The following is a 21,280-nucleotide window of genomic DNA, read 5'->3' as shown; positions in this document are numbered from 1 at the left end:
GGTCCTCCTGAATTCATTGCTGGTGCTCTATCCAATGTATCACCTGCAGACCCAAGGCTGTTTTTCTTTAAAGCACGCAGAAGCCTCTGTCTCTCACATACTCTCTTTGGAAGCTGTTGTAGCCAAATTGCCCCAATCTAAGCTTCCAGGGAGACTTGAGAGGAGGCAGCTTTGCAGAGACAGGCTGAGTCGGCTGCAGTAAAGCCATTTGTCATTAGGGAAGAACCGAGTGGAGAAGTCAGATGGCTTCTTAGTTCATCATTGGTTCAGAAGAGTGAATCTCACTCACAGTATGACTTTATTTGAAATGACCCCTTCCCTGCAATGGTGAATGCTCTTACCTTCAGATAGGCTCAAAACTACTCCACAGGTTGGTCTGATTTAATTTTTGAATTCTTTCAGCAGCAGGCAATTGGGTTCCTCTCCATCCATTTATAGAACCTCTGAAAACTTCTTGGTCTCTTTGAAACTCTTTAATGAAATGAGCAAGCATAGGTCAAATAATTCTGTTTATTCATATGTCTAATCTAGCATCCTCGTTGGCAATGTGTCTTCTGCTATGTCTGTAGATAAGTTACAGCAAAATTTACAGAGTAGAAAGTCATTCCTGTTGAATAAGATTAAAGAGCTTTATCTTTTGGGAAGTGACCATCAAATAATCTCTCAGTCTTTTCTCTAGGTATTAATAGGGGATGTGGAAGATGCCATCTGCCTTCATGCCTTTTATTATGCCATCTGGAAGCGATATGGTGCCCTTCCAGAGCGATACAACTGGCAACTTCAGGCCCCGGATGTCCTCTTTTACCCTCTGAGGCCAGAGCTGGTGGAGTCGACCTATCTCCTTTACCAGGTATGAAAGTGTGTGTATGTGTGTATAAGAAAATATATATTTGTGGTGGGACATGTGTATAAATATTACATATTATATATAATGATTATGTAATATGTCATTTTATAATATATGATTTTATATATATATGTATATGAATTCTTTGTGTGTGGATATTCATAGAGAGAGTATCAGAATGATGTATTATATTGGATAAAATGATGTAGTGCTAGGCTTATAATTGGAAAACCTTAGTTCAGATCTAGCCTCTGAAACATTTGTTGGATCTTGAAGAAATGAACCTTTTTTCATGTGTCTTAAGTAACTTTCTGGGGCTTAACTGGATAGATGGAAAGAGCTCTTCTCACAGATCTGCCATATGTTTGCTTGTATGTGTGTTTATACATATAAATACATCATAAAAATAAACAAATATACCCAGAAGTATTTACTGAGCACCAAATAGTTAATTAACATGGAAATTTGGCCCTCAGTAAATATTTGTTGATTGATAATTGTTATAATACTGGAGCCACCTGCCGATGGTTGTTGGAGGTCTAATTCAGACCTGTAGAGTGGATCACTTCATGTGAGAGGAGGATGATGATACAAAGAGACTGAGAGGCAATTGCTGTTCTCTGACCTTTCTCCTCTTCCCTCTTGCCTCCAATTTACTTCATTCCCAATACACAAGGAACATCTGCAAAGGTTGCTTTTCAATTCCTTCAAGTTTCTGATTCATAGCTGTGGAGGCTCTCGGAGAACTGAGCTGCCCCTTTACCTAGGCATGGTCCTTAACAGATAATAAGCAGATTAAAATAACATTATTGTGTTCTAGCATGAGATAGGTATTCAGAGAAAACTAATTGTAGCTTTCTTGTATCCTTGAATCCTAGAGGATTCCTGTGCAGTGTTTTCATTTAAATCTTTTCCTTAAAAGTTATTGAAATTTTTTTTTAATATCACCTAAATTTCCCCTTTCAAACCTGTTGTCTCTCTCCCACAGAATTATTTTATATAATTTTTTTTTAAAGGAAAAGAGAGGGGAAAAAAGAATCAGCAAGAAAAACCAATACATTTAAAAAATGTGAAAACACCTATAATAGAGGTGCAAAGTAATGTGCAGAGTACATGTAATGTCAATGTAAAATGTAATACCACATTTGCAAAGTAATGAGAGAAGAAATCTTTTGATTTCTTTTTAGGTGCAATGCCCAGTCTTTGTAATTCTCTAACATTCATTTTACATTGTTTTATGATTGTTGTCTTTTCCAATTTGCATTGGTGTAATTCATTGTGGGTTTTTTTTTTTTTTTTTGTCTGTCTACTTTCCCCCATCATCAATTCATTTTAAGTATGTGCTTCTGTATTTATCACATTTGTCATTTCTTATAGGACAGTAATATTCTATTACATCCCCAGTTGGTGGGCATCTGTTAGTTTCTATTTCTTTTCTAATACAAAAAATCCTGCTATAAATATTTTGTTTTATGTGGATACTTTTTTTTTTTTTTTTTTTTTTTTAATCAATTATCTCCGTGGGAAACGTATCACAGTAGAATCTTTGTGTTAAAGAGTAGAGGCATTTTTTTGCTATGTGACCCTGGGCAAGTCACTTAACCCCAGTTGCCTCAGCAAAACAAACAAACAAACAAATAAATAAATAAATAAAAGTGTAGGCATTTTAATCACTTTGCATAATTTCAAAGTACTTTCTAAAATGGTTTTACTATTTAAGAGCTCTACCAACAGTATGTGAGTGTACCTCTCTTTGTACAAATGCTCTCCTATAACTCTTCTGAAGTAGACTAGGGAATCTTGTGTGAAGATAAATGTAATGTTCATTTTGAAGTTACTTGTCACTAAGAGCGATATGTCATCCCTTGCTACAATTTTAATTCAATGTATTGCATTTATGTATATCTGAGGATACACATGTTCTAAAAGCCGGGTTCAGGGTAGGCCAGCAGCATTTGTGGAATCTTAGATGTTTTTCCCTGGTGGAAGAAAAAGAGAGGAAGAGAAGAGGGTAATGTTTGGTATTTTGGTTTGGGGTGTCAATTTATTAACAGAAAGAAAAGCAATCTTCATTTTAAAAAATGATCACCATTCCCTTAAATTTTTTGAAATTTTTAAAAAAATAACATCTGTGATCAGCAAAAAGTAAAGGTATAATTTTTTAACTGATAGTCTTGTCATTGGTCTGTTTTTATTTCCACTTTTGTATCATTTTTATTGCCTTCCAGCATTTAGATTTTCTCTCCATAGTTCTATCCCTTGTTTTACCCAATTCCTCACATCTGTTCTTAACTTTTTCAGACTTCAATCATTTCCCATTACATCCATGACATTTTAAAAACAGCATTTCTCAAACTCTTTAGCTACAATTTCTGGATCTGTGTGATTTAATGACAGAGAGAGGCACCATATTTGACCTTTGATTTCAATTCAAGGACCTTTGATTTACAACTTAAATGACTAGAAAAATAATTGCTTGTTCCTTGATATAAATATGGTATTTGTTGATGAAAGCATTCAACCAGATGTGTTCAGGAAGCTTTTTTGTGGAGGAAATGTTGAGATTACAATGAGCTCATCTTATGATGAGAACCTAGTTTTAAGCTTTCTGGAAAAGCCTGGTTTCTGCTCTTAGCAGAGCTTGACTAGATACTTTTTTTTTGGGTGGCACCTAGGTCAGAGATGGAAGCAAAAAGTGTTAATTTGTTCAGCTTCTTAATTTTCCCAATTATTTAAAGAGAAGTAGAACCTGAATTTGACTTTTAGGGTAATGAAAGCTCAGATCCTGAGGTTTCTCTATACTGGTGAATGGGTGTGCATTTTGGTGTTTTTAATTTGCTCCAATTGTGTGTTCTTCAGAGAAGTGAAGTCAAGAACCCTGGAGCAAGATATGCTGAAACCATTGAAAGCTTAAACAAAAGAGACTAAATGTTGGTTATGGTGATATTAAAAAAAAAAAAAGTTTCCCCCACTTCTTCCATATTCTTGAAGTACTCCAAAACATTAACTTTGCTCTGTGCTTAACTTTCTTTGATCACCGTTAGTACCACCCTTCTTAATACTATAGCTTCCTGATACATGTTTTGAGGTGATTTTTCTATTTCTTTTGCTAGTTTATATTCCTTTTTCTTTTTTCTTTTTAGGCAACCAAAAATCCCTTTTATCTCCATGTAGGAATGGATATACTTCAGAGCCTGGAAAAGTACACAAAAGTCAAGTAAGTTTTACAATTTCTTCATTTTTCTTTGTTGGCCACTTTTTGGCTCTATTTTAAGTTGGTCTATGAAATGTTATTTTATATTGCATTTGGAAATAGAAGGGGAGACAGACGATATATTTGAAAGAGTACTGCACACTGTTAGAAGACTTGGGTTCCAAGATAGGCTTCAGAATTGACCAGGTTTGTGACTTTGGGCAAGATAGGCTTCAATTTTTTCTTTTTTAACATGTTTATTAAATATCTCATATTCTCATAGTACAAAATCTCCAGTTTTAGTTTGACTGCAATAAATAGCATCATCTTGTTGGCAGCTACTTTGCAAGTTATAACCTGCTTGTAATTACAGCCTAATTACCATTCCTCAATCAAATTCTAGATGACTTAAAAAAAAAATCTTTTGTAACTACAGTTAAGATTTGAGGCCAAAAATGTTTGTATTGCGGAGCATTTCATTGCCATTCAATGAGCCTATTAGTATGTTTACTGCTCCTTCTAAACAAGAATTGAGAGCATTTAAACTCCCATGATTGTCTATGTGGACTTTGGTTATATTAGGCTCTTAGAAGACTATATCTTGGAAGTTTATTTTACTTACTAGGAAGAGAGAATGATTGGTTGAAAGCACAATTCTTTTGCAGATGTGGTTATGCTACGTTACATCATGTCATAGACAAATCCAAAGAGGACCGGATGGAAAGTTTCTTTCTGAGTGAGACTTGTAAATACTTGTATCTGGTATGTATTGCATTCATAAGTCATTTGCTTAATGATAATATTTTCAAGAAATCTTAGATCAGTGTTCATAACATTTCTTTGGTTCTTGGCCCATTTTTTAAATTTACTGAAGACATACAACCCAGCCCATCCATTCATCCAGATATATTTCTATTCTATAACTCTTCCTCTTCCCTTATTTCCCTCCCACAACATATACAACATAATAATAGTTAGCATTTATATAGTGCTTTAAATTTTGCAGAGTGCTTTATAAATATTATCTCGTTTTATCCTTACAACAATCCTGGGAAAAAGATATTGTGATTATCCTCATTTTGCAGATGAGGAACATTTAAGAAACTTGGCCAGGGTCACACAGCTAGCAAATGTTAAAGTCAGAGGTAGGATTTGTGCACATGTGCGCGTGCATGCGCACACACATACAGAGACACATACACACGTGTGAATTAAATTCACTGGACCAAAAATTTTGAAATCTTGGTACTTGTTCTGGCTTTGCCACAAATTAACTTGATCATCTTGAACAAATAGCTTATCCTTTCTGAGCTCTAGTTTCTTATTAGTTTAGTGAGGTAAATAGGTTATAATAGCAGAGCTCTTCTTCTATCTATACCTTGAGCACATGCTTTTTTCTAGCAATCTTCTTCCTCTCAATACTTTAAAAAAAACTTGTTCTTTATTGGATTCTTCTCATACCTGCAAATATACTAAGGGTTCTCTAATTCTAGTCTTCTGTTGGCCTTTCTGTCACACTCTTACCCATCTGTTTTCCTCTTCACTGCTAAGGTTCTTAGAAAAAGAGCTTTCTTCCTGATGCTTTTCTTCCTCTATATCTTAAAATCTGCTTTACATTGCCATCCATTTTGCAGAGATTGCCAGTTGCCCAGTACTAATATCCTCTGCCCCCTAGTCTTCGTCCTTATTAACCTTTGACAACATTTGACACTGACTGCTCTCTCATGGGTCCTCCTTTCTCCTATTTCTTCTGGTATTCATTTGCCATTCTGTTACCTACGTGTACATTCCCCAGTAAGTCCCAAAGACATAGATTGGGGGTGTGTGATCTTGGATAGGCTGTTTCCTTCTTTGGGTCTCAAATAGTCTGAATTGAGCAGTTTGAGCCATAGGCTTCCAATACTAAATTGTGTACCAGTGACTTTTTTCCTTCCTTCTTTCCCTCGGCAATACTCGATACTTAATGATTTCCAAATTGGACCCATTGCCTGAGCTTTGTGCCCCTCCCTTCAGTGACGTACTTTCTATCTGGATATCCTATGGACATGTCCACTATCGTGCTTATCTTTCCCCTTCAGCCTGTTAGTCCTTATTTGTGGTCTTTTTTGTCACTGTACTGCTCAGCTTGTTACTTTTCCCTTTACCTCACCTTCTTCTGTAATCATTGTATAATCATGTAGACTCCATCTTGCATGCATTCCCTCCCCCCATCTTTTCTTGCTGCTGCTACCAGAATGAAAGCTGTCATTACCACCTGCTTAGCCTAATGCAGCAGCCACTTAATCAGCCTTCCTGGCCCTGTCATTTCTCTGTCATAGCTCTGTCCCTTGGCTGTCAGATGGGCATTCCTTGTACATTAATCTGCCCGTGCTATTCCTTTGCTCAAAGCCCTTTTTTGGCCCTTAACTGCCAACTTATCAACATTAGACTCTTTAATGGCCACTTCCTTTCCCTGCTTTCTATCTTACTGCTTCCCTCTTCATCCTCTTAACTTAACTGTGAGCCCTTGCTCCACATCCTGTGTATAAAAATTAATTCGACTGTCTTCTTCTCTAAAAGGTCTTCTCATTTATTCATCTTTCTTGTGCTCCTTTCTAAATTGGGCAGTAATTATCCTTTCCTCCCTCAAACTACATGTGGCACTTTGCTTTGCCACCTCTGTGGTGTAGACTGTAGTGTTAGCCGGCTGCTGTTGTAGGTATTTGTGTTTGGTGGGATGGGGGTGAGGTCTTCTCCATTAACCGAGTCCCACGATCACCCAGCACCTTCTTCAGTGCTTCAGTGCACAAGTGTTTTCGGACTTGAGGTGAATTTGAGATCACTTGACTCTTGCCCTTGGTCAAGCTGATCATCTTCAATAAAGTCCTCACTATCACCCAGCATATCATGTTGCTGCCTTCTCCCTGTGAGTGACCAACTCCAGATTGTCCTCTGCAGTAAATAATAATAAACTAGTGCTCTAGACACTCTCAGTGGTATATGTTTATGCTATCATCTTTTCCTGAAAGCTCCCTGTCCTTATGTTGATTGTGGAAGGAGGAAGTCCACACCTAAGTCACTTGGGGGACCCTGGCTTTCTTCCTCAGGATTGTATCCTGTTCCTTTGCTTTCTCTCCCTAGTTGTTCGATGAAGAAAATCCAGTGCACCAGTCTGGAAATAGATACATGTTTACTACTGAAGGACATATTGTGTCTGTGGACAAACATCTTCGGAATGCTCCCTGGAAAAAGTCCTTTTCGGAAGGAGGAGAGGAGCATCAGGAAGAAAAACATGTGCCTAGACCCAAACCTTTGGACTTAAAAGTCATCAATTCAAGCCTAAATGTAAGCATTTTTTAAAAGAATGTGTTTGGAAGGTGGAAAAAATACCGGTGAGGACAGTTATTAAGAAGATTGGAGGAGGGAGGGACAGAGAAGTGATTACTATTTAAGTGCTTTTGATATACAATTTCTAGCTTTTGGATAGCCTTGTAAATGTCCTGGTGGTAAAAGGAAGAGACTTGAAATGTGATTTCAGTATAGAGCCAGCTGGTGGGGACTGAGGAAACATTTGAGAAAATTAAATTGCCATCTCAGTTTCTATTGTGGAGTCAAGGAACCGGCTACTCTTCCCATATGTGTCATTGATTAGTTATATGAGCTAGGTAAGCTGACCTCTCTGACCCTAGTTTCCTTATTTTTAAAATGGAAGGATTGCATTTAAATGTTCTTTAAAATCTCTTCCAGGTCATTTTTTGTGATGTCATTTTATGCTATCTATGCAAACATTAGCTATCTCTTCTTTAGTTTCTTTGTATCAAAGGGTGAGATTACACAGCCAATCGTGCTGCCTGAGGGACTGGTGGGCTAGGATTTGGAATTCAGAATTAATTTTCCCCCAAACTTTCTTTTCCTTCTAGTGCAATCGTATTCCTGATGAGAGAAGGTATTCTCTGCCCCTCAAGAGTGTCTACATGAGACAGATTGATCAGATGGTTGGCTTGATTTGAACTATCACCTTGAGTGGTGATGTTTAAACAAACAAATACAGTCTTCTAACTGAAGTGGAAGGAGGACTACAAAAGTCTGGCCCTGAATAATGAAGATGGTGGCAGGTCCGACCAGCAACATACTTGCTCTCTGTTCTTGCATATTTTAATTATTCTCTCCAGTTCAAAACACAACCAAAATTGGTCCCCTGTATTTCTTTATTAAGATTTGAAATCAAGAGTAGCTGAGAGATTATCCTTTTACTGAACACTGTAGTCACTGAGCAGAGCTGAAATGACCACTCTGATTTTACTATAGACTGCTTGGGAAGGCAAGTATTGAAGAGTGGCTGCCACTGGTGTAGGATTGGCACTACCTCTTCACAATGGGATTGTGGTTAAGATCCCTCTGCAGAAGGGTTTACTGGGAATCATTTCTCTTCTTGAAACAGCAATATTTTCTCTTGTGGGATGGGAGGCTGTCTCCTAGCTCATCAGTAAGCCATGGTCTGCCTTGATTTGGGATTACATTTATTTTTAAAGAAAAGAAAATCTATCTTTTGCCACCAGTATACCTAGTAACCCTCACTAATCATTACTGCCATGTCTGAATTCTAAATGGCTTCTGAAAGATCACATCATGGAACTAAGAAAAGGCCTTGTTTTAAAATCAAATGTAACATGGACTTTCCAGAAGAACTTCTGTAGTCCCAGAACTTTGCAGTGAGGCAAAATTGCCCAGTGCTCCTCCTAGGCTATTCATGATTTCAAGTGCTTCAATTGTTGTCACGCTTGCTGGCCATGCTTCTTTATCCTGACTGTGTTTGGGTTATAAAAATCTTCCCTTTTCTTTCTTTTTTCTTGTTCAATTTCATCTCTAGTACTTATTGAATGGAAATGGGGAAAGAAAATGACCAGGATGATACTCTTACGTGGTTTGGGCATTTTGCCTGTCCAAGTTTTCAGTTAGTGCCTTATGATGACTCAGTTATGGGTCACTGAAAATCTAAGCTGCTGCTACTTTCTAGCAGGCTCAGTTTGTGTTAGGATCTCATGATGTTGCCAGAGAACAGGGAGGGCAGGAATAAAACAGTGAAAGACTACATAGATTGTTATTCCCTCGGAACGGCTTTTGGTGGTGATGAAATAAATAGTATGGACCTTTAACATTCTATTTCAGGGAAGGGAGTAACCAGGAAACTAGACTAACTTTTGGAGTGAAAACCTCCTCTTGTTAATGTCATTAGTGATCTCAAACTAGAAACAAACTCTGCTAGCTGATCTGAAAAGTGTTGCCATCAGAGGTCATGTTCTGGACCATTGGTATTTTCTACCTAGTCACTGTTGCCCACTTCAAAATTTCTTTATCTTTTTTTCCCAGAGGGAAACAGATTGTTACCTAAGCCCTCATGTTTATCAACCAACTGGGGAATTTTTCATTCAAATTTTTTTTTTTTTTTTTGCAAGTTTTATAAAAGTCTTAGGTGTTTAAGTTTTCTTAATTAGATATAAAACCCAACTCTTGTATATTTTTAATACTATGGTTCAGAAGCTCATCATCTCATTTTAAAACCCTTTGTTACTATAAATGACATACTTAAAAAAAAAAAAAAAAAGCAAGAACAAAAAAAGGTTTGCTCTTTTTTTACTGTTAATTTTCAAAAGCCTTACTCTGTTCTGAACTACTTTCTGCAGTTATTTGCTGTGTAGATCAAGCTTTCATTCATTATATTCTGCTTTAAAAAAAAAAAAAAAAAAGTCTTCCCATGACTCACCATACTCTGCCTTCCATTTTCACCTTTCCTCCCACATGTTGCCTTCTCCAGCCAACTTTAAGTTAAACCTTTATGGCACTGAGGAAGAGCAGACAGTGGATTTCTCTGGGCAAGAACTGGAACAGCCACCTTTCTCTTCCTCCGGGTTGTCCCTGCTGCTTCCCAAGTTTCCATGACAAAGTGGGAGACAGCCACTGTAACATCCTCTTCCAGACCTCCCTTCTGAATCTCTTCCTTTCTCACCACTCTAGCCTATCTAACACCTCCTTTCTTCTCCTGGTGTCACAATCTATGCCTGACATTATGATCTCCTCTGCTGAGCTATTTATGCAACTCAGGGACTTAAATGCTCCAATCCTGAAAGAGTTCCCAAGACTGCACCTTTGTGTGTGAGTGTTATTGCGGATTGGTGAATGGCTTCATTCTCCAGCCTTAACCAAACCCAGCCCTAGGTGTTTAGGCCCAAATGTTGATCTCGGAACACACCAGTTGTGGTGGTTTTTGGTTTGTCATTAGGGAGGGCAGAATCAAATCTCTAAAGGCTTTTTAAAAAGGAGGCAATATAAGTGAGCTTTCATTTTCTACTTTGGTCAGTGGCAGTTCAAGCGAGTAGAAATGCTGCTGTGATGGTTGCTAACCTAGTTACTTCATGGGGTCACCAGTGAAAGGTGGCTCTCAGAAGAAAAGTCATTACCAGAGATGGCATTTTCTTGCTGATTTGGCCTGAGAGAGGACGATGCTGTGGTATATCTTCTCCACGCGGCCCTGCTGATTATGCTGGCACATAATATTTCTGCAGAAGTGGCCATCGCGAGCATGGATGGCTGATGGCTACCACATGATACACATAACCCAATGGTTTCCATACTGGTGTCATGTCTTCTAGTCACTTGGTTGTCTGTAAGTGTTTTGTGTTTCTGCTCTCTCTCCCAAAGTATTATAGTGCACAGTTCTTGTACCTCACGTGGCCAAAGTCAGGTCCCCAAAAGGTGGAAATTATTTTAGTTTTATTTTTTAAAGGTGTCTTCCAACTTTGCAGGTGCACTGACCTTCAATTAGGTCTCATTGCATGTTTAGATTTTTCCCTCGGTGCCATCAAACTTTCCAAATGTTAGATATTGCCTGGGGGCCTCATGCTGTCAATCTGGCTCCAAACTGCTTAAAATAGTGGCCTCCTTTCATCTCTTAGTTTTGACAGTGCTTTAGGGTGTAGGTGTTTGAAACCTTTAGCTGACTTCTCTTTATTTAAAAAAAAAAAAAAAAGAAAAACTTCCTCAATCCAAAAACATACATGATACAAACCTAATGATTAAAGAAAAATATATGCAGTTCCATATGAAGGAAAGTTTTAGTAGTAATTTGGATGCTTTAATGTACATAGCTTAAAAGAACCAATATATGATTTTTTCCTCCATGAGTGTTGGATGTGGGAGGGGTGCAATGTAAGGTATCCTTGCCTATCATCCCAACTCCGTTTACTGGTTAATTGTCAAGTCTTCCTTGTGCTTTGAGTGCACATATCTTGATGACTTGTATCTATTTCATTTAAACATTCCAGGGGTGTGTTTTTTATTTTTTTAATTTGAAGGTTTGAAAGTCTGCTGCTAGGTCAAAGGAGCTCTCCCATCATGGTTGCCATAATCATCTCTCCTCTGCCCCCAGTCCTCTATTTCCCACCATTGTGCCTCTGCTTTACAATTGAGGGTCCTCCTAGAAGTAAAAGGATCATTTAGTCAAGCCAACTGAGATGAGATCAAATTGGGTATACACTGGTCACCAATGGGGCTGCGGAGCAGGCCTTGAATAGTGACCTCACTTGAAATGAATGTGAATTTGGTCAAATGTCAGGTAGCCATGGCACTTCCCAATTCAACCTCATTCCTCAACATTTGGTTCTTAAGATTTGAGGGGAGGAGGGGAGGAAGGATTTTGGAAGGTGTTATTTTTTAAATAGCAAAACATAGGGCACATTTTAATTTATTACGCATTAGAAAAGCAAAACTGAGAACTGAAAACGGCTGGGGCGACTTGTTGGGATAAACAGGTCTGTTGTGCTTCTCACTCTAATGTGCAATATAATTTGCAACTATAAATGATATGTTTAATCTATGTAAATAAGAAATGGGCTTAAATTAAAGGGGAGCTTTTTTGTTTTGTAAAAGGACCAAATGTTCTTTTATAAATATCCTGAAGAATATCTTGCTCTTTGAAATTTATTAGAATTTTTACAATTTTCATTAAAAGATTTTTTTTAAGTTGTCATCTTTTGTGTGTATGCATGTATATCTTTATGTGACATTGAAGTTGGAATTAGGGTTAAAAGTAGGGTCAGAATGACTGTAATTTACTAAGCGCCTCCTATGTACCAGGCACTGATGCCAGATGCTAGTAACGAAAATATAGAAGTGAGATAGTCGAGGGCAAAGATCCTCCATCCACATTCTCCTGAATTAGGGGCCCTGTTTCTGTCAGTGTTGGTCCTGGGTAAACAAATTCCTTTACAGTTTTGTGCGATAAGGGGACAGAGAGCTGGAAGGGGCCTTAGAAGTCCCACATCCAACCACAACTTTACAGATGAGGCAAATAGAAGCCAGAGCCTGAGCCTGATAGCAAACATCTGATGCACATTCTAAGGCCGGCGCCTTGTCCCTGACACCACATTGCTTCAGCAAGGATATTTGACTAGATCTTGGAGCAATATGAGCCTGGCTCTTCAAGCCTGCAACTAACTCCTTGCCAATGGGGCCCTTCATTGGGAAGGAAGATTGAGGCTGGCACCTGTTCATGATTGAGTTCAGTCCTTTTCAGCTGTTTGCAATTATTCTGACCTAGTTTCCTGCAAAGAAGAAGTGATCCTGATCACTCAGAGATTGACAGATTCTTCTAGGAAAACAGGTTTAAAATACAGAATAGGGTAAAAGAGACTAACCTCCTTAAACAATTTGGCTTCATAATCCCACCCAGAACAGGAGTCTTGCTGGTTTCCATTCACTGGGAATAGCTGGATTATTTTTCTTGGCATCAATGGCCCAAGCTTAAGTTTTGCAGTGAGAAGTACCCTAAGTTAGATCAAGAGTCAGAGAATGTGGATTCACATTTTGTGTGACCTTAAGTTAATGTGTCTGAACCTTAGTTCCCATAAATGTCAAGGTGGTGAGAGATTGCACTTTCAGTCTAGCTCTTTGCTGTGTTTCAGATAAGTCAATTCCATAAAGACAAGGAATAATTGAAGGATCCTAGAAATGGGAAGTGACTTAAAGATGTACATCAACCTAACAAATGAGGAAATGCATCTATAAGGATGCAGTGACTGACAGATGACTTTCAGACTCAGCTTCTAATCTGCCATGCCTCCCATTGAAGTCATGTGGCTATATCAGCACTTATACTCTCTCTGCCACCCAACCCTGTGCACTTTTGAACTGCTTCCCATTTTTATTTTTTTTTTATTATAGCTTTTTATTGACAACATGTGCATGGGTAATTTTTCAACACTGACCCTTGCAAACACTTCTGTTGCAAATTTTCCCCTCCTTCCCACCACCCCCACCCCTAGATGGCAGGCAGTCTCATATATGTTAAACATGTAAAAGTATATCTTAAATACATGTGTACATATTTATACGGTTATCTTGTTACACAAGAAAAATTGGATTTAGAAAGGTAAAAATAACCTGGGAAGAAAAAAATGCAAGCAATCCATACTCATTTCCCAGTGATCTTTCATTAGGTACAGCTGATTCTGTTCATCATTAATCAATTGGAACTGAATTGGATCCTCTCATTGCTGAAGATAGCCACTTCCATCAGAATTGATCCTTATTTAGTATTGTTGAAGTATATAATGACCTTCTGGTTCTGCTCATTTCACATCAGGTCATGTAAGTCTCTCCAGGCCTCTCTGAAATCATCCTTCTGGTCATTTCTTACAGAACAATAATATTCCATAATATTCATATATCACAAATTATTCAGCCATTCCCCAATTGAGGGGCATCCCGTCAGTTTCCAGTTTCTGGACACCACAAAGAGGGCTGCCACAAACATTTTTGCACATACAGGTCCCTTGCCTTTCTTTAAAATCTCTTTGGGATACAAAACTGCTTCCCATTTTTTGGGTACAAAATATAATCATGTTACTGTCCCTAAAACTGCCAATGAACTTGCTTCGATGCATTTCCATCCAAAAATTCCCAGGGTAGAGTTGTTTCTTGTGAGCTGTTTAGGACGTCATCGAGCCAACAGTTCATCCAGAGCTGTTAGTAGAGACTTCTTCACTGGGAACAAAATCCATCAGGGCATACAGAGGAAGGTAGAGTGGTGATGGCACTGTATGTTTGAAACAGGGGTAGTTTTCCTCCTTGGCCCTTTTCTACTACTGACCTATGACCTAGCTCCTTCACCCTTTCTTGGGACCTACTTCCCCAAATCCTATCCACACCTACGTCAGCATCTAAAGTACTAGCTGGGCGCATTGTACCAGAAGGTCTCTGATGGCTTCTTGGATGGACAAAGCCATCCTGGTTGTAGCTCTGGCTGAACCTTTGGCCTTGAGAATATGAAATCAAAGCCATTCTCCCAAGTGCTTGGGATTCAGTGACATATTCTTTGAAGAATATCATGACATTCTTCTGTGTAATGAAACTTTGTCATGACATGGGCCTTTAAAGTACAGGGTGTGACCCCTGGGATCATTTAAAGCTAGTAAGCCTTTAATAGCTTTAAATAGAATAGAGGAATGAAAGAATAGCTAGTAAAGCCTCAAATGTTTTAAAACAACCCAAAGATTTGGAATATCCTTTATAATTTTCCTGAAGAGTTAGTAAACAATAGAATATTTGAATGCTCTTTGTGCATTCATTAATGTGAGAATTTTGTTCTAACATGGACCTGACTATACCTTCAAGTTCCTAGACAGTCATTAAGCAAGTCTGGTCTTCACAGGGAGTAGCAGAGATTTATGAATTGAGTCAAACTGATAAATTAACTGATTCTAATGAGGCTATACATATAAGGGGAAAAATGAGTAGCAGAGAACTCCTGAGACACCAGAAATGACTTCTAGCTAAATGATAGAAAAATCTATCATAAAAGGAGATAATAGCCCTGAACTAGTTGTTTAAAAGAGTCCCCAGAAGCTTGTCCTGGCCAAGAATTTTGTTTTGCTCTCTTTAAGGATGAAAATGTCATGTTTCCCTCTATTCCCACCCCTCTACCCCCCGCCTTCTAACTCATTTAAGTAAACTCTGACTCTTAGGGAAATAAATCCAAATCCTGAAAAATTATTTAAATGCACGAAAATGAAACTAGGAAGCCTTCTAGCTGGAAAAGGACTCTGACGGAAGGAGAAGTGCCATCGGTAAGAGCTGTCCAAAAGTAGGAGAGGCCAGCCGGCCCAGGAGGTGGTGAATTTCCCCATCACTGGAGGTCTTTAAGCGGAGACTGAGTAAACACTTGACAGACATTTTAAAAAGTGGTTTCCTGTTCCGTTGTGGTTTGGATAGGGAGGCCTCAGGATCTTAGAATTGGAAAGCGCTACGTTCCACCTACAATCCACCTACTCCCTTTGGCCGGACATCATTGGCTTCTGTTTATAGAAGCAAGGCCCAGTAAATACTTAAGCAGTGATTGCAAAGTTGGAGCTGGAAGTCAACACTGCAAGTCATCAGTTACTTCATTTTATAGTGAAGTAAACTAAGCTCTGTAAACAGGACTTCCCCAAAGTAACAGGTAGTGAGGGGCAGCGCTGGAATTTGAGCCCAGGTCCTTTGATTCCAGAGTCTGTACTTTTATTCATTGTACCAGACTGCCTCCCTGATAGAGGACCACCCTGCGCAGTCCCATAGTGGCAGGTTGGGGCTAACCCCCATCCCCCCACCCCAGGGAGGGGTCTCTTTTTCTGTTATTCCAAATAGGATCTTCTTGTCACCAAGGGCTTAAAAAAATGGGAACTGTTCCTGCTCAGGAGAAGCCACCATCGCTGCTGCTACTATTGTGGCCTTGACTTGGCCCAAGATTCTTACTGGGATTAGGGCAGATAGTTTAAATCTCTCTGGGTTTCTGTTTCCTTTTCATCTGTTCAATTCATGGAGAAGGGCAGTGTAGTGTGGGGCCTGGGTGCTGGGCTTGTTCAGGTTGAAATCCTACTCCAGACACTTGTTAGTTTTGTGATCTCTCCGGGCCTTGATTTCCGTGTGTGTGTGTGTGTGTGTGTGTGTGTGTGTGTGTGTGTGTGTGTGTGTGTGTGTGTGTGAGAGAGAGAGAGAGAGAGACACAGAGAGAGACAGAGGTGACAGAGACACAGAGGCAGGGAGACAGATAAAGACAGAAATAGAGACACACACGGAGAGAGAGAGATGACAAGAGACAGAGAAAACAGAGACAGACACAGAGGAGAGAGAGAATGGGTGTGTGTGTGTAAGAGAGAGACACACAGAGACAGAGAGACACGGAGAGAGACAGAAATAGAGACACACAGGGAGAGAGACAGGTGACAGAGACAGAGAAGGAGAGAGACAGACACACAGACACAGAGAAAAACAGAGACACAGAGAGAGACAGAGGAGAGAGAATGTGTGTGTTTGGAAATTTACTAACCATGAGATGATGAAGTTCCAAGTGATCAGAGAAATAGATGAGGGAAAGGAGATTTGATGGAATTGGTGGTTGGCAAAAATCATTTAGAGAAGGTTTCCTGGCCCTTATATGTAGGAACATCACTTTATTCTTCTTTCTTGCCCTGTCAAAATCCTTGAGAGACTGGACAGGTTAGTAGTAATGACCATTATTGGGATAGTAGCAACCTCTATTCCTAGCAAATGATCCATCTCTCACTTTACTGAGAACAATGAAGCCGTTCTCTCTCTCTCTTCTCTCTCTCTCTCTCTTTCCTCTCTCTCTTTCTCTCTCTCTCTCCTCTCTTTCTTTCCTCTCTCTTCTCTCTCTCTTTTCTCTCTCTCTCTCTTTCCTCTCTCTCTCTCTTCTCTCTCTTTCCTCTCTCTCTCTTCCTCTCTCTGTCTCTCTCTCTCTCCCTCTCTCTTCTCTCTCTCTCTCTCTCTCTCTCTCTCTCTCTCTCTCTCTCTCTCTCTCTCTCTCTCTCTGTCTCTCAATCTCTCTCTCTCTCTCTCTCTCTCTCTCTCTCTCTCTCTCTCTCTCTCTCTCTCTCTCTCTCTTGTCTCTGTATCGTTTGTGTCTGTCTCTGCTTCTCTCTGTCTTTCTGTCTCTCCTTTATCGCTCTGTCTCTCTGTGTCTGTTTCTGTGTGTGTCTCTGTCTCTGCCTGTCTCTGTGTCTCTCTTTGTGTCTCTCTGTCTCTTTCTGTCTCTGACTCTCTCTGTCTCTGTCTCTGTTTCTCCTCTGTCTTTCTATCTCGGTCTCTCTGTTTCTCTGTCTCTCTCAGTTCCATACTTTGTCAGGAGTCAACAGACATTTAATAAATGTCTTCTAAGGCTAAGGCTTTGGTCTAGGACTGGGGATATATGAAAAGTGACCCACTGTTTTCTCAGTAAGAAACAAGGTAGAAAAGGTATTCTCTTCTGACCTGACCTTTTCTCTTTCAATTTTAGAAGAGGAGTTGGCTTTCTTCCTGGCTACGGCTACATAGACATGCTGCTCCTGCTTCCATCCTCTCCATGTCCTCTGAGCCTTTGCTTAGTCTTCCGTTGCTTTCTCTCCCTAACCCTTCCCCATTCCCTTATCTTCAGTTTCTTCTTTCTTACTGATTCCTTTCTCTCTCCCTATAAATATTTTTAGGTTTCCTCTATCCAAATCACTAAGAAAAATAAATAAATACAAACTTCTGACTCTAGAGTGAAGGTTCAGGGCTTTAAAGGATAATAGCATCCAGTTCCACCTCCTCATTTCACAGAGAAGGAAGATGGAGCCTAAGGAAGTCAAGTGACCAACATCCCCTCAGCTTGTAATTGGCAGAGCAGGAAGTAAATCTAGACCCTCAAGTTCCAAATTCTGAAAGTCATAATGGCTGAAGCCCAGAAGGGACCTCAGGGGCCATTGAGTCCAACTCCATAATTTCATGAATATGGAAACTCCAGAGGATAAATGACTGAAGTTATGGGGGAATTGACATTCTTTTACTTTACCACATTGCCTATTTGTATTAGTTCCCTCCTGTAGTTAGCCAAGCTCTTACCTCTCTTTTACCTCTACACTCCTAGAGAAAACAGCTTATCCTTCTCTTTCAGTTTCCCTCACCAACATTCTCATCCTTTTTCGGGAACTTCTCAATCCCAGGTCTTCATAAATTTTTTTAAAATTAAAAATTTAATTTTAATGAAAAGTATGAGTATCTTCAACTATTACCAAGGGAAAAAGAGGATAAGGGAAAAAAAATTAGGAACTTTATTTTAGGATTTCTATGGATTTGAGATCTGCTTTAGTTTTCTAGTTTGCAGCTGATTTCTGCCTTTTTATCTGTATTCTTCCATAGCTCCTCTATAGAAGATCAACCCAGTGTGCCAAGGACTTTTCTTTAGAGCATTTTTTTATTTGGATTGTACTGTAGAACACTTGGACTCTCTCTCTTATCCCCCCACCCCTCATCATGACATTGATTTAGCTCATCCTTTTAAAAAAAATCTTATTTCCTCAATGATTTTGAAAAAACTCATTAAATGAAATTCGGTTAAACAAAAAAAAGATTGTAAAAGATTCTACATGTATGCTCTAAACTTGTAATTTAAATATTTTAATGTATACATTTTTATGTTAACTTAAGAAAATCTGTTTCCATGGCACCCCTTCCTCCTTAATTTTTTTCTATATATTCTGGAATTTGTTGCTGTTAACGTACCTTTATTTCCATAATTATGGTTAGTGAATACTCATTAATTCATAGTTTTATCTCCCTAATTGCTAAATTCAAGTCCTCACCCTTTTTGAGGAGCGTGTTTTTCCAGCATGTTATACTATTATTAACTCATCTTTCTTGAAGGGTTCTCCTCCTACTCCCATAACACTGCTTTCTCTGGTTCTCCACCTTTCAGTCTCCAATGATTTTCTTCTTGTCTTCTAAGGGGAAAGGATGTCCCCCAAAGGCTTTCTTTTCCTTTGCTTTTTTTCTATGCTTGTTTGGCCGTATAATCTGTCAATCAGTCAGCTAACAACCATTTATTAAGCTCCTATTATGCACCAGACATAATGCCATCTGTTCCCATGTTTTTGGTGATTATTTCTTACTTGAACAATTGTTGATCCTTTATTTTTGAAGAGATTCCATGATATCATGGAATGAGATCTTGCTGTGTTTATATATTGGATTTAAGTGAGACAGTTTACAAAGCAATCAACCTTACCTTCTCCTCCAGAATCATCAAAGTACAGTGGCAAGGCAAAAGTCAAGATGACTGGCAATGGCTTTGCTATCTTAAGTGGGTGACCAAGTTCTAGGCACTCCCTAGTACCTGCAACACATTTTTCTCATCTGCCCATTTAAGGAAGTCTTTACATGATTGTGATGGACATCCCCCTAACTCACAGATAGGTTTTTAGTTATTTTTAACCTGGTTTAGCTGGTCTACTGAGATTTTTTTTTTTGGCTATCTCTGCCTCCTTTGAACCATGATTTACATACATACACATCTTATGCTTGGCTAAATGTTCTTGAGTGGAATTGGGTTGGAATACCACTTGACTAGGGGTTTAATCTATCCTGCTTACCTGAAAACAGATTTATCACTACTAATGGTTTTGAATGATCCTTAATTTTGACTAATCTGATAAATAGACCAGCCAATACACCAGTCAGCAAAAGGTCTAATCAACAAATTGGTCACTTTTATCATCTGGGTAGAAATGTGGAAATACAACCTTCTTCTAATTCCTTCTCTAGCAGAAACTGAGGCTAGTAGATCTCTTAAGCTCAGGAATTCTGAGCTGTGTTAAAGGTTAAAGTCAATATGGGTTTAATATAATATGTCCTGGCTTAAGGAGCAGAGAATAGCCTAGGTGGGAAAACAGCAGGTCAAAACTTCCATGTTGATTGGTAACGGGATTGGATCTGTGAGTGGTCACTAGATATTTAGTCTGGGAGAGAGAAAAGAAAAGGAAGGAAGAGGGACAAGGAAATGGAAGGAAAGGGAAAAGGGAAGAAGAAAGAGAAAGGGAAAGTGAAGAAAAGACATTGTATAAAAGAAAGAGACCCTTATTAGCTTTGGAGTCAGAATGGGATCTTTGCTTGTATCCTTATTACCTATGTTTTTGGACAAATTATTGAATCTTCCTGGGACTACATTTCATCATTTGGAAAATTCAAGGCTTAGACTCCAAGGCTTCCAAGACCCTTTCTAGGTCCAAATCAATGATTATCTTATGGTTCTATGTTCTTATGATTTAGATAAAAATTTCTTAAATTGTGAGTCATGAGCCCATATGAGGTTGCATAAGTGAATGTGGGGGCTGCAAAATTATGACTTATTATCAGTTAATATTTGATTTGTATACCTATTTTATATACCTATATGCCTGAAGTCTCTGATGAAAAGGGGTTGCTAGCAGAAAAAGTTCAAGAAGCCCTGATTTGGATAGCTCACGCTGTCTTTTTTCTTTCTTTTTTTTTTTTTGGCATTTCAGTGGCAAATACAGTTTTCTCCCACAAGAGACCACTATTGCTTCATACTTTGTAATGCTGTCCTTCTTTAAAGTCTTAGCCACCGAGTGGTATAGTGGTAATAAGAATGTGTTGGCAGTGTTTAAAACATAGTGTGTAAAAATGCAATTTCATGGTCCTCTGGAAACTTGTCTTTTACCACTTTGGCTAAGGATGACACATTATGCTAATTGAAAAATGAATAATGGTAACAATGATAATGACACTGAATTCTTATAAGGCCTTTCCAGCAGGATCATATTTTTAAAATATTCATTATTTGATAAAAATTGCTTGACCCCTTCCTAAGGTGAGTATGCTCATAGCTTTGGTAGACGAGCCAGAGTTAATGTGTGAGTTTGTCACCAGGTTTGTTAGAAAACAAGAAACATGATCTTTTTATAGATTTCAGCATTCAGGTGGCTGATTTGATTTTAATCTGGCAAAAAATGTTCTTGGCACTTTGGGACAGCTAGGTGGCTCCATAGTGGATAGAATTCCAGGCTTCAAGTCAGAAAGACTCCTTTCCCTGAGTTTAAATCTATCTTTTAACATTCACCAGCTGTATATCTTGTTTGCCTTAGTTTCCCCATCTGTAAAATGAGTTGGAGAAGGAAATGGCAAACCCCTTCAGTATCTTTGCCAAGAAAACCGTTGCATACAATTTGACTGAACAACAATGAAATACAGCACTTTGTAAAATACTTTATACACATTAAGTCATTTGAGCCTCACTTCAAGCCTCTTAGGCTGATACTATTATTACAGATATTTTTTTAGATGGGGAACTTGGGGCCTTAGAGGGGTTAAATGACTTGCTTATGGTAACACAGCGACTATGTGTCAGAGGTGATAATACCAAATCCAACACTCCATTTATTGTCCCATTGATTTCT

At 38.7% G+C, this 21,280-nt stretch overlaps 1 protein-coding gene across 1 annotated transcript in view; it reads left to right on the top strand.

Moving 5' to 3' along the window:
* The window catches only part of EDEM1 (ER degradation enhancing alpha-mannosidase like protein 1), a 34,043-nt gene extending 21,998 nt beyond the window's left edge, over positions 1 to 12,045 (top strand). Inside the window, exons 8-12 of the mRNA XM_074284036.1 lie at positions 680 to 850; positions 3,991 to 4,064; positions 4,706 to 4,802; positions 7,161 to 7,364; positions 7,940 to 12,045. Coding sequence (XP_074140137.1) covers positions 680 to 850; positions 3,991 to 4,064; positions 4,706 to 4,802; positions 7,161 to 7,364; positions 7,940 to 8,029 — 636 coding nt within the window. The 3' untranslated portion in view covers positions 8,030 to 12,045. The remainder of the gene's footprint in view (positions 1 to 679; positions 851 to 3,990; positions 4,065 to 4,705; positions 4,803 to 7,160; positions 7,365 to 7,939) is intronic.
* Positions 12,046 to 21,280: the final 9,235 nt, after the last annotated feature.

The sequence above is a fragment of the Sminthopsis crassicaudata genome, chromosome 1 (assembly GCF_048593235.1).
Source record: "Sminthopsis crassicaudata isolate SCR6 chromosome 1, ASM4859323v1, whole genome shotgun sequence".
Taxonomy (NCBI): domain Eukaryota; kingdom Metazoa; phylum Chordata; class Mammalia; order Dasyuromorphia; family Dasyuridae; genus Sminthopsis; species Sminthopsis crassicaudata.
This window is presented reverse-complemented; position numbering and strand designations above follow the sequence as displayed.